The sequence below is a fragment of the Ictidomys tridecemlineatus genome, unplaced genomic scaffold, assembly GCF_052094955.1.
Source record: "Ictidomys tridecemlineatus isolate mIctTri1 unplaced genomic scaffold, mIctTri1.hap1 Scaffold_185, whole genome shotgun sequence".
Classification (NCBI taxonomy): Eukaryota; Metazoa; Chordata; class Mammalia; order Rodentia; family Sciuridae; genus Ictidomys; species Ictidomys tridecemlineatus.
Window position 1 is genome coordinate 261,905 of NW_027521597.1, and position 13,059 is coordinate 274,963.

General features: G+C 62.8%; 1 protein-coding gene across 1 annotated transcript in view; it reads right to left on the minus strand.

Moving 5' to 3' along the window:
* Positions 1-3,565: 3,565 nt before the first annotated feature.
* The window catches only part of Tafa5 (TAFA chemokine like family member 5), a 72,993-nt gene continuing 63,499 nt past the window's right edge, over positions 3,566-13,059 (minus strand). Inside the window, exon 3 of the mRNA XM_078036117.1 lies at positions 3,566-5,603. Within this exon, the coding sequence (XP_077892243.1) occupies positions 5,595-5,603 (9 nt within the window). The 3' untranslated portion in view covers positions 3,566-5,594. The remainder of the gene's footprint in view (positions 5,604-13,059) is intronic.

Here is a 13,059-nt window from a genome sequence, read left to right on the forward strand (position 1 = left end):
TTGTTCTCAGTGAGAGCTCAGGGTCCTGGTGTGGCTCCTCCCTTCTCAGCCCAGTGGGGTGCCAAGTGCCCAGAGCTAAGCTGCTGGACCCACAGCCCTGCCAGGACCTGGGGCTTGGGCCCAGCCTCGACTACTGGACTGTCCAGCCCTCATGGCAGGGAACCTGCCTGGGAGGTGTCCTGGCTTGGGATGGGTCCTGGGAATCCCTGGGCCATGGGGCCTCTGGGCTGATCTTGGGATTGATGAGCATGAGGCTCGCTGGGCTGATAGCTGTGGCCTGGCCCCTCAGCCACCAAGCCTCCTGTTCCTGAGCGGATGGAAAAGCCTTAGCATTGGGCTCCAGGCTTCCGGGCTGCATTGCTGTGACTAAGACCCCGTAACAAGAGCAAAGAGGAGGAAGAGTTGATTTTGGCTCATGATTCTGGAGGTCTCAGTCCATAGGAGTCCGACTCCAGAGCTCTGGGCCCAGGACAGGGCAGCGCATCACGGTGGAAGGGTGTGTCGCAGGGAAGCAGCTCAGCCCAGGAAGCAGAGAGCTCTGCTCTCCAGGGACAAAATACAAACCCAAAGTCACACTCCAGTGGGCCACCTCCTCCAACCACACCCCACCTGCCTCAGCACCACCCAGTTAATCCTCTCAGTGGATTAATCCCTCAGTGGATTATTATTAATCCATAATCGAATCATTTCACCTTGGGACACTCCTGCGTTGTCTCACCAGGGGCTTTGGGGGTCACTCACAGCTGACCATAGCACGGGCCAGCTTCTTGTTGAGCCCTGACATTGACAAGGCCCAGGGCAGTGATGGTCCCTGAAGGCGGCTCCGGAGGGTGGTCCCCCTCACTTCCTCTGGAGGACCGTGTACCGAGCTGTGACAGTGGCTTGGCCACTCCCGGGCCTTCCTGGTTCTCTCATGCAGGCCATGCTCCTTGCTAGAAGCCAGGCACACACAGCAGGGGCCACCATGCGGGTTGGTGGCACTGTGGTCCCTCCCCAAGTTCAGGAGGGAACGCACAGCTGGGCTCTCCTGTTGGCCACCCTTTGGCAGGCTCCTGGGCTGTCCCTTGCCTGGCCTTGACCTTGGAGGTCCAGCCTCACCCCTGTTGAACCAGCTTAGGAAGAGCCGCCCCATCTGCTGGGGCTCTTCTCTCTCACCTCCTGGGGCTGTGACCCTGTCCAGCCTCAGCAGGGCCCTGCCCCGTCCCCTCTGTCCTGTTGTATCCACACAGCCCTGCGCAGTGGCTTGCCACCGGCCCCGTCCTGAGCACAGGCTTCCTCGTAGACCTCACAGGGTCAGAAGGTCTCTCCTCAGCATCGTCCTCTGTGGGAGGACACGCATCCTCAGCAGGCCGTCTTTTCCCTTCCAGAGGGCCTGGGAGGCGCCTCGGCCCACGGGAGGCTCTGGTTTCCTGCCGGCTTCTCTCATGCGGGAGGAGGGCAGGACCCACCGCAGATCCGCCAGGGCCACCTACCCGCCCACAGCCAGCTAAGGAGACCAGTCCCTCCCTGCAGCCTTGGCAGAAGGGGGACATTCGTAAAAGCAGAAAAGAAATGTGTTATTATTTCCCAGCACAGGAGGGAGAGACAAACTGCATTTAGGGTGCAGGACGTCCCTAAAGAAGCCACTTCTGAACACAGCCGTGAGCAAGGTCCAGGAAGAGACCGGCCAGGGCCAGCAAAGGGAGCAAGCCTCGGGGTCTGGAATCAGGCAGAGGGCCTCAGCAGCTCTGCACAGCAGGGGCTCAGGGGCCCTGTCCACTGCCAGTTCAGAAGGGCAGGGGACTGACCCAGGGTCCACTCTGCGAGTGAGCATGGAGGTCCCCCTTTTTTGTGGAGCATAGCACTGAGAATCTGGGGCCACCAGTGCCACTGGGCAGTTTCACGGGAAGTGGCTTTTTCTGGGACAACAGCTTCTTGGGCTGATGGTCAGCTCAGGATAAGGCTGAAACACTGTCACCTCCCAAGGCCAAGATATTGATGGTCACTGTGGTGTCCAGAACACAATGCAGGGCAGAGCAGGCGCCCGGTGGGCTTACGATATCCCTGGTGACAGCATCTGTCACCAAGCTCATTCCATCTCTGACGCTCTGGGCGTGACCTTGGGGACCCTGGACACCAGGGGCTGCTCGCCATCCCTGGGAGCTCTCTGAGGCCAGGGAGGCTCCACAGGCCCCACTGTGGGCTCCTGACTCAGTGCTCAGCATCTGGGAATGACAGAGCCCACTGTGAGAGTGTCTGCAGCGAGCAGAAGGCTCTTCCAGCCCCCAGAACCCTGGGGAGGGAGGGCAGCCATGGTGACTGACCAGTGGTGCTTAGGGAAACAGGACAGTGAGCCACGAGCCAGAGCTGTCAGTCACAGAACCCGCTCTCTCCCCAGATGAGGGACAGGATGGTGCGTCCCCCTCTTATATAGGACAGGCACGTGGCCTGCTCAACCAGCTGCCCAGGAGCAGGGGTAGCCTGACAGCCTGAGCCAGACTCCCGAGAGCCTCCCCGGCAAGGTCAGGCCGAGTCTGCCTGCCAGCGTCCCGGTGACACGGCCCCTCCAGTCCCCACCGGCTCCTCAGACCTCTGGCCAGGCTCAGAGAAGTGTTTGTCACCCAGCATGCTGCAGCCCAGCTGACCCTGGAAGCCTGGTGTGGCCCGAGGAAGGAGTGGGCGCTGGCCCTGCTGCCCCTTCCTTCTCCTCACTGCAGAGCCCAGGGAGCTAGGGGGCTCTGCCTCTGTGGGAGGGGCCCAGGGTCCCCCGCAGGCCCCACCTGAGGGCACGGGGGGGGGGGCTGACCTGGGGCTCCTGCGGCAGCTGTGGGCCGCCTCATCTGCCCCCTCTGTCCCTGGACAAGCCAGATACCTGGAGGGGAGACCTGGGCCGGGCTGCCTGCATCCATGGTTCCAGAGACCCTCGAAGTCTCTCTGAAACAAAGCACAGGCCATCCCAGGGCCGTGGCTCACCCACTGGACACAGCTGCCCAGGACCAATATTTATAAAGAGCAGGTGGAAATGACAAGTGGGACCCCAAACAGGTGGCCTCGGAGGGCACTGCAGGCAGCACAGACGATCTGCTCCCCACAGACGGCTCCTGGGGACGGTGAGCAGATTTCCCCAGACAGGAGTCCTTTAGGCCTGGTCTCCCTTAGGAGCCCCGGGGCCCCGAGTGGGGCTTCACCTCTGTGTCCTGGGCCACGGGGGTTGGTGCACAGACACCTGGCACAGGTGAGGCACATCGTGGCCCCTCGTCCCACTGGCTGCCTGGGCTGCCCCCGTGGGCAGGGAGACAGGGAGCAGAGGGCCTCGGCCTGCGTGGGGAGCAGGTGTTCGCACCCGGGAGCTGGGCACCCCGAGCAGGGGCCTTGTCTACCCGTGGGGGCCGGGCTCCAGAGGTCATTCCTGTGGGCCCAGGACGAGCCAGGGCGCTGGGCGGGGTCAGGGGCACTGGGCCCGGGAAGGAGGTCCCTGTCTCCAGAGCTGGTCTGACCCAGGGTGTCCAGCCCACCTGCTGCCCCCCGAGCCATGCCAGCTCCAGCCCTCTTCCAGGACACCACGGCCAGGGAACAAGAGCCATGCTTATCAAAGGAGTTTTTCTTTATTTTCATAATTTAGCTGAATCAACACAAAATTCAATACTGTAAAACAAAGAAAAATAATATGCTGTAACATCTGAAATCTCCCGGTCTCTGCCCTCGAAGGTGTCTACACTCGCTTTCGGAAGGACAGGCAGCGGAGGCGGTGGGCACAGGCGAGCCTAGGCCGCGGGGGCTGGGCAGGCCCTCGCTGGCGCCCCCTCTGTGATGAAGACCCCCCTCAGCCTTTCTTTCTCTCCAGGATACAAATTCCTCTACATGTTCGGTGACTGAAGGTGAACTAAGTGCTCATGGAGTGGGAACGGGTCTTACGTCATGGATTTCCTCTCCTATCTTTAGTCTATGGTGGTTGGAACGGCGTCTATATACTGTAGTTATATTTTTAAACTTTTTAGTATTGAAGAACTAGCATAATAGTCATGTTAATTGGACTCGTAGGTAGTATACTCAGCAGGAACTCAGGAAAACGGAGGGCGCTGGCGTACAGTCGCCAGGGGAGGACACACACACTCGACCTTTCCTCGGGGCCGCGGGCCCCACCATGCAGGGGCGCCTGCGCCTGGCCCCCTGTCCCCCTGTCCCTCTGTCCACCCTGCTTGCTTGGCCTCCCGGAGAGGAGATGGGTCTGTGGAGAATGAGGGGAGTGCCCCCTCAGGAAGGAGAATCACTGCCCAAGGCCTTGAGGCCCAGGAGTGGCAGGAGGGACAGGAAAGGGCCAACGAAATCCATGGGAAGAGCCAGACCAAAATCCTGTACCCGCAGCGCTCACCAGTCACAGACCCAAAGGGGGACAGTGGCCACCAACCTCGAACCAAAGTGGAAAGAAACCCAGCTTCCCCAGTGCTGGCCGGGAGCCTCGGCGGGACACCAGGGCCGTGGTGCCCGGCCACTCTCCCCCTGCGCCCGGCTCCTGAGGTCCCACGCAGCCACCCCACAGTCTCCAGGGACACACGGGGACTGGCCCCGCGTTCGGGGAGGCCAGGGCCGCCACGTTAAGTGTTAAATAGGATTTTCTACAAATATACAACATATAAAAACTGTTAAATATATAACTTTAGGCTTTGCAAAATACATTTAATGATCTCTTTCAAACAGTGTTACTTCCGTTCTCTTTAATTTGCTTTCTGGAGCTAAATGGCGTATCGTAGGAGGCAGCAGTCACGGGAGACCCAACATGCTCTTGGCAAGAACTGGATTATCCAACTATCAAAAATGGGGCTGTCGAAGAGGAGGCGTGTGGAACTGGTTAAAACAGAAAGTGATTTTAGTACGATAAAGTCGGTCTAAGCACAGAGACGGGAACGGCCCGTGTCCCCGGGGACCGTGCTGTCCGCGTGGGGGCCGACGCCGGCCATGCCCGGGCCGGTGCCTGCAGGTGAGCTGTGGCGTCCTTCCGGCTGGCGCCATCTTCCTAGGGCGCACCGCGGCGATCGTGGGGCGGGGGCCTCCACCGCTGCCCGCTCTCTGCCGGGGCCACCAGCAGGTCTCTGCCACCGCACCCCTCCCCCCGCCCCGCCATCCAGCCCGGGACTCTGACGGTGAGGGCGCGTCCACGTTAAAATAGATCTGCTCTTTGGTCTATCGAGTATACTGAAAGTATAAGAAAATAAAACAATTCAGACAGTCTGGGGCCCACGGAGAGGCGGCGTCTGCACCTGAGAGTCCTGGGACCGCGCGGCCGGGCTCATCTGGCGGGGCCGCAGCTCCTCCTCGGCCCCATCCTCGTCCTCCAGCTCCCAGGAGAGTGGCCGGCAAGCGAGGGCGCGGCCGGGCCCCACAGCCCTGTATTGCTTGTGCCCAGCGCCTCCACCTGTGCGTCCACGTCCGGCCCTCCTGGGTTCGGCGGGTCAGGCTCAGAATGCTGAGGACAGAGGCTGTCCTTGATGGGCCGCGGGAAACAGTGGCTGGAGGCAGGGAACAGGCGAAGTCCACCCAGGGCTGAGGGCCGGGGTCGAGGTGTGGACTGTCCAGGGAGCCAAGACCACTCCCGGAGCCCCTGAGGGCTGTGTTCGTCAGGAGACCTGAGGAGCAAAGAGAAGAGACCGTCAGCCCGGCGGCAGCCCAGGGGGAGCAGGGCACGTCCTGCCCCGCAGTCCACTGTCCCCAGTGCAGGCAGAACTCTGAGCTCAGGTGTGGGGGCACCTGCTCCTTCTGGCTGGAGGCAGGGTCGGCTCCAGCACTCAGGCTCCCAGGCAGTCCCCGGCCCTCGGTGGCGTGAAGCCACAAGGCCACACCTGTGCCTCCATCCTCAGCCAGCCTTCTCCCTGGGCCTCCCCTCTGTCTCCTATGAGGACAGTTGTCATTGGAGAGGCCCAACTTCATCCCCTCTGCAAAGACCCTGTTTCCACAGGAGGTCTGTCCACAGGTTCGGGGTGGAGGGCCACTTTGGAGGACACCGTTCAAACCACTGAGGTCCCCTGTGCCCTTTTCTTCCCTCACACCCTGAGTGGCCTGGGCCATCCCCCAGTGCCCGCGTCGGCTGCCTGGCTCAGCTCTCTGTCCCCACCCTCTGCTTCCCGCCATCCAGGCCGTGACTCGTGTCCCCACAGGGCGGGCAGCCTGTGCTGCCCTGTTGCAGGTCCCTGGGTCAGACTGTCTAGGGTCCACCCTCCAGGGCTGTCCCCGGTCATCATCAGTCACCTCCCCCAGAGGGTCAGGCCTTCCTCAGTCCATTTATCTCTGTACCAAGCCCCACAGTCGCTTGTCCACAGAAGCCCTGGGAAATATGCGGGCAAATAAGAAAGAGGAGTCACCAGCGTCCACACCCAGAGACGTCCTGCACTTGTTCCTCCCACGCATTCGCCAGGTGAGTGGCCTGGCAGGTGGGGTGGACACAGCACGCGCCTCAGTGCTTCGGCAGCACTTCCTATGGTGGCTTGAGGCGGGTGACAAACATGTCCATGGGGAGGGACTTGGGTGGCCCGTCATAGTTCCTCTCCTGCACGATGGTGGGCGGCCCTCATGCCAGGGCTTCCCGTGCTTCCTGGTCACCGGGCGCCACCGCAGGCTGCCCACGGGGACTTACAACCTTCTCAGGTTTGAGAGGCCAAGTGGCTTTCGCCGGCTCCTCTTCACCTTCAGAGTCTGAGAAGAGGAAAAGCAGGACTTCCCGGTGCTGCTCAAGAGGCGCGTCCTGGTGACGTCTGACAGCGATGGCTTCCTCGAGGCTTGGCCGTCGGTCCCTCCGCACAGTCCTGTGTCCAGAGCAGGTGTCCTCAATCTCAATCCCACCGCTGGACCTGGTGCTGTGTGGGTGTCTCAACAGCCTCGCTGGGGAAGCCGGGTCCCCCAGGTGGGCCACAGGATCTCCTTGTCTGGGACATGATGAAGAAGCCACCCGAGGGTGCCCCTGCTCAGCCATGAGAGACGCCCTCTCCTCATCCAAATCCTGCAGACACCACGGCAGGACGAGTCTGCCACACCAAGGAGCATGCTGCTCTGAATCCGATGAAGGTCCAGATGATCAGTAAGAGAGATGTCAGGAGGCACAGCTGGAGACCCCAGGCCCCACGGCCCCAGCATGGGACAAGGACGGCCATTCACAGGAGGGAACTTGAGGACCAATCTGCAGCCGCCTGCCCCACTCGGGGACCTGGCCTCCTCCCTGGGGCCACTCCCCAAAGGGAAGAGCTCACGAGGTGCCCTGGCCCTGCCTCCTCCCCCGGCTGGTCCAGGAGTGCTGGACCAGGGAGGGGACAGCAGCTGTGCCTCAGGTCACTTGTGAAACCCTCACCTCACGGTCTTGCCGTCCCAGGAAATGTCAAGTGCCCTGTCCTGGGTCCCTCTGCTCTTACGTCTGGGCAGCTGAGGGCACAGGGACAGGGCTGCCCAGTCCACGGCACAGTGACAGGCCCCACCCCTATGAACTCACATGCCCACTCTGGGTCTGTGTGTCCAGGGGCTCACAGCTTCTCAGGCCCCGTGACCTGAGCCCAGGAGAGCCCAGACACAAGTGCGGTGGGCACCTTCCTTCCTGTGCCCCACGCGTGTCTCCTGCTGGTGTGGTTCAGCCCCGTCTCTGCCCAGGGGTCCACTCTGTCTGTGAGGGAAGGGGCCCCCCAGGATCGCACGGCAGGCGAGGTGGGGAGAGCGGAGTCTCCAGTCCACTCCTGAGCCATCTGGCAGGTCGCTGGGCTGGCAGCTGGGACCACGCCAGTGTGAGGGCTGAGCCTGGGAATAGGAGCCTGGTCCGGACACCTGCAGGGCCCTTCCTGGTGGCCAGGACTTGGGGATGCCCCAACCTCCCCAGAGGGGGCTGGTCCAGGCCCCAGGGCTTCTAGGAGGGGTCACTGCAGACTGGCCCCCAGAAGGGCCTGGTGTGCTTGGTATCATGGCCAGAAGCTGTCCTCAGCCCCTCTGAGGCTCAGTTTCCTCACCTGTACAGGGGGACAGGAAGGTCCACCCTCTTCAACAAACAGGTCCTTTTTAAAGTCAAAACGCACAAGGAACAGCCCTGTTTGACTTCAGGAGCTCAGCGCAAGAAAGAGAAGGCAAACCTGCTCTGTTGTCCAAATACAAACACCTGTGGTGCTCAGCGCAAAGCCAAGAAGGAGAGGGAGGGATGGAGGGACGGAGGGACAGAGGCGGAGGGATGGAGGGAGGGCTCCTGTTGGCTCTCCCACCCAGCCTGCAAGGCGGCCCTACCGCACCCCAGCCCAGGCCTACCCAGGGGCGTGGACCCTTCAGGTCTGGGGTTAGACTGCCCAGCGCCAAGGTGTGTCTGGCTGGCTCTTCCTGGGGCCTCTCCTGGGCTGTGGATGCCGTCTTGTCCTCGCATGGCCACCCTCTGCTGGTCTGTGTCCTGGTCTCTCCTATAGGGCCCCCAGTCCTGCGGGGTCAAGACTGCCCTAGTGTCCTCGTTGGATCCTAACCACCTCCTTCGACTCACATTTCCCAAGCAGTCCCTTTGGGGGCTGGGGTTCCATCGGCAGAGTTTGGGGACACACTTGTGTCCCTGAGAGCTGCTTTCTGGAGGAGGACCTGCAGGCTAAGTGACCCGGTTCTCCATCGCTCTCACTCGCTGCCGGAGCTGTGGAAGCCACTCATCTTCCCTGGGTGCCCAGGGTTCTCAGGGTGGGGACCGAGACGGGGAGGATGGGGCTTGGATGCCACCAGCTGGGGAGTGTCACTGAGTCACACCTCCTGGAGCCTTGTCACCCCCCCACGCTGCAAGATGGGGAGGCCGGGAGGGTCCGAGAGGCCAGAGGGCCTCACAGACACTACGTCTTGGGTTCCTTTCCCCGGCGTCCTGTTGGCTGAGGTGCCCCGTGGACACAAGCTCTGGCTCAGGTGGGGACGAGTGTCCACTTCCCAGGCCATCCTGCTGCGCTGCCCACCAGCATCCTCGGAGACAGTGGTCCACTCTGCAGCTCCCGAGCACACCTCAGCCCCGTGGAGCGGCCTTCTGGGTGAGCTGCTGGCCCTGCGAGCCCAGGATGAAGCCGCGCCCATGTGCTGCTCTGTGGGGCTGTCCCCAGGATGGCCAAAGCGGTGCCGTGCCAGCCTCCTGCGGCTGCTCTGAAGGTCTTCAGCCCAGTGGCCTCAAACCAGGCACACCCGCAGCTGGGTTTGGGCAGAGGTTGAAATGGTCTCACGGAGCACACGCCAGGGGCAGGCAGGGCTGGCTCCTCCACGGTGGGCAGCATCCGGGCCAGGGCTCTGTCCTTGGCTGGCAGATGGCCGTCTCCCATGTCTTTATACCCCTGGCCTCTCTGCCCTTCTGTGTCTGCATTTCTCCTGTGGGACAAAGGGCCTGCCCTAGGCCAGCAGGACCGCGTATTAACTGGACACCTTCAAGGACCCTCTGTCCACATCCGGCCCCATTCTGAGGTCCTGGGGCCTGGTGCCACCTTACATGAGCCTGGGCAGGGGGAACAAGCTCCCCACAGGTGGCCTGAGCCACGCTGTCCAGCCTCTGCGTCTGACTGAGGCTCCTGAGAGGCGGCTGAGGACGGCTGCTTATCTGCTTCTGGGCAGACAGGCACCCCCCTCGCCCTGCAGGGTCACTTCAAGGCAGCTCCTCACTGACCACAGATCTCTGGGGACCAGAGCTGGCCCCTGTCCAGCCAGGGCAGAAGGTCTTCCAATCTCTGGGGATAGGAGACAGCTCCAGTGCTGAGCTGTCCAGGGTGCCCGAGCCCCTGGGGGGAAGCCAGGTCTTTCCTGCAGAGACCAGCAGAGGACCGACGTGGCCAGGGCCTGGCCGCACCGCAGCGTCACAGCCTCCTGGTGTGTAAGGTCTGCAGGTCCTGGGCGGGGGGCGGGAGTCCAGAGGCATCTCCACCTGGGCACGTAGGTGTCCATGTGAGCAAAGTCCCTCACACGGGTCCACTGACCACCACTGGCCGCCCACCTGGCTCTCCACACTCCCAGGCCCTAGAGGACTGCAGTCCCACCGACTCCTCCCGGTCCAGCCCCATCTACCCTCCAAGGTGCTGCTGTCCAGCTCTAACTAGGCTGGGCTCAGACGAGGTCTGAACCACCCACTGCCCTCGATCCTCCTCACAAAGGCCTTCGTTCGAATCCCCCAGTCGTCTCGCACCACGGTGCTCCTGTGATCAGGGACGAGTCAGCTGACTGAGCCCGGCTGGACCCGGATGCTAAACCACAGGGAGGCCCAACACCCAGCTCTCAGGGACAGCCTGGGCTGCCTGGACAGCTCGTAACCTCAAGAGACCCACGACCCTGTGGGGACATGTGCAGTGTCCAGGCAGAGGCGAAGCTGGCCACAGATCCCATGTGGCCTTGTGATGGGTGGGCCGGGTACTGCGTGCGACAGACTGAGCAAGGGTAGAGGAGAGTTTGGGACAGCAGTGCCGAGGGCCACCACAGCAGTGGTCATCACAACTCTGCAGTGTAGGGTGCAGGGTGGGCATGCACCATCGGTGTGCTTCCCAGGCCACCCTGCGAGGCCACGCTGGGCCACCCTCCTGTGCACCCAGCCTCAGTAGGTCACGCTGGGCCAGCCAACCTGAGTCTGCCCAGGCTGAGCTGCTGGCCCTTCACTGAGCCAGCTCTGAAGCCACATGGCCGCCTCATCCCACCACGTGAAGGGGGAGGCAGGGGCTGCAGGGAGCAGACCCACGGGAGCAGGATGGGGCGCTGGGCCACTCCAGCCAGGGGCAGCTCCGTCCCCACCCTGTAACCTGGAGCCTCTTCTCAGTATGCAGCAGGAGTGGCCAATACTGCCTGCATCCAGGAGGGGCAGACGATGGCCCTGGGCACCTGAGGGACCTGAGTCTGGAGGCTCTCTGCGTCCCCAAAGCCACATGGCCAAAGGGTGAGGCCAGGTCAGGACCCAGCTCTGCCTACCCCAGGCCAGGCTCTGTGGCCACCCCCGCACCGGCCACAGTCACAGCCACACCTCCTGCTCGGGCTGTGCTGGGGGCTGGAGGTGGGCCTCCTCTCTGGGGTTCTCAGCCCCATCCTCCCCAGCTCGGGGACGGGGCCAGCTGACCGGCTTCTCGCTGTGCTGAGAACAGGCCACACAGCCAGAGGCGCTCACCTACGCAGGTGGACCTGGACAGCAGGCGAGTTTTCAGGAGCCGCAAGTTAGGGCTAATGGGACGCCCTGCAGAGCAGACCCTGCATGGCCCCCGGATCGAGGACAGGTACAGAGGCGGCTGCAGCGCTGGGGCTCCAGCTGACCAGCGCTGGCCAAGGGTGAGGCTGCAGCCACAGATCAGAGTCACCGAGCCCTGTGCCAGGGAACAAGGAAGCATGTCTCCAACCCGTCAGGACAGGGGGTGGGAGGAGGCAGGTGGTGACAGGAGACCCCGGGTGAGCCCGAGGATGCGGAGGGAGCACCCCGTGCCCCACCCCCAGATCTGTCCTGTGGGGTGCTGGTAAGTGGTGAACCCGAGCAGCCAGCCGAGGAGCAGACACCACGTCTGGACCCAGCCCAGCGGACTTCTAACCTGTCTCAGCCCTTACACAGCCTCCTATTCAGCCCATCCTGGAGGACGGGGGCTTGGACACCCATGTTCCCAGGCAGGGGGCAGTACTGTCCCCTAACCTGTCTGGAAATGAGGCTCCCGTCTTTGCGTGCCTTATTTCCCCTGGCTTGCAGCTGTCTTCTTAGGATTTGCCTGGAGCAGGACTTCCTGGAACCCTGTAGAGGCAGGGCCTAGCATGGGAGCAGCTCTCCGGAGTGGACACTCTTTGCTATTTACGTTGGGCTGAGATGACCAATAACTGTGCTTCTTCCTTTTTGGGGAATCAAAGATAAAAACCAGGTCCATGTTTTGGGTCACCGCGCTAGAACCCAGCCTGATCCTGGCGAGGGGCGGCTTGCCTTGCAAGTGCTGGCCAAGGAGGAGAGGTGGTGGAGAAAGTAGGCCATCAGGGACAGCTACGCTGGGCTTCGGGCTCCGAGCAGTGAGGCTAGGAGGCCAGGGGGGCCTCTGATGGTGCGAGAGAAGACCCACGGTGGCCACTGATGGCTGACCGGGACGGCTGTTGATCCTCCTGACCGGGGCATTCTAGCTGCCCCAGGTCTGAGCCCTCAGCCAGCCCTGACCGTTGCCAGATGGCAGAAGCTCCAGCCCGGCTGGCCACGGTGGGCAGCAGGATGGTGGCATTGTGTGCACCAGGGTCCTGATGTGAGCTCAAGTGGACACGTGGTATAGGAGCGTTGATGTGGCACACGGGGGTGGATGGGCACACAGATCTTCCGGCGGCCACCCTGGTGGGCTTAGACAAAGCTGGGCCTGGCGTGGTCCGTGGCTGCTCACATGTGGCCTCCTGCATGCCTCCTCTCTCACTGCCCCTCCGCATGGCCTGGGGCCCTGCCTCAGCCACCCCTGTGCCAATCTGGGTCCTGGCTGTGGCTGGGGGAACCCCCCAGCCGCACTCTGTCACCACAGCTCTCCTGGCCTGAGCCCACCTTTCCTCCTTCCTGCTTGGCTGAGCTGGCCCGAGAGGCCCTGCAGCCTTCAGCCAGGAAGAGGCCACTCACTCCTGAGCCTGGCCTCCACCACCGGCCTGCCTGACCTCATCCCCCTCCACCCCTCTCAGTGTGGCCTGGTGCTGCTGGTGGGCGAGGGGTCCCCAAGAGGCATGTGGGACCAGCTCTGGGTTGGCCCCTCCTGGCCAGGGCTCTAGGAACGGCCTCAGCCCCAGCCTCTGGGTCTACACAGCCAGAGGCCTGCGGGAGTTTCCCTGGAAGCCCCAGCTTCCCCGACCCAGACTAGAGGGCACAGGCAGATCTGTCCTTTCCCCAAGCTGCCCGGGGTCCAGCCCTGTCCTCTGCAGGCCTGTGCCTCGAGGCTCTGCCGTCCTCCGTGGCCTACGTTCTCTGCTCCTTGGCCAGCACTTGCCTAAGCCAAGACGGTGACCAGCTCTGGGGAGCCCTCCGTGGGCACCCGCCACCCACTCGGGCACAGCCCCACCCCAGAGCCCCCCAGAGCGTCCCGAGAGGCCTACATCCTTCCCGCACAGAGGGCACAGCACCCACACCTGGGCTAGCGACAGGGGACA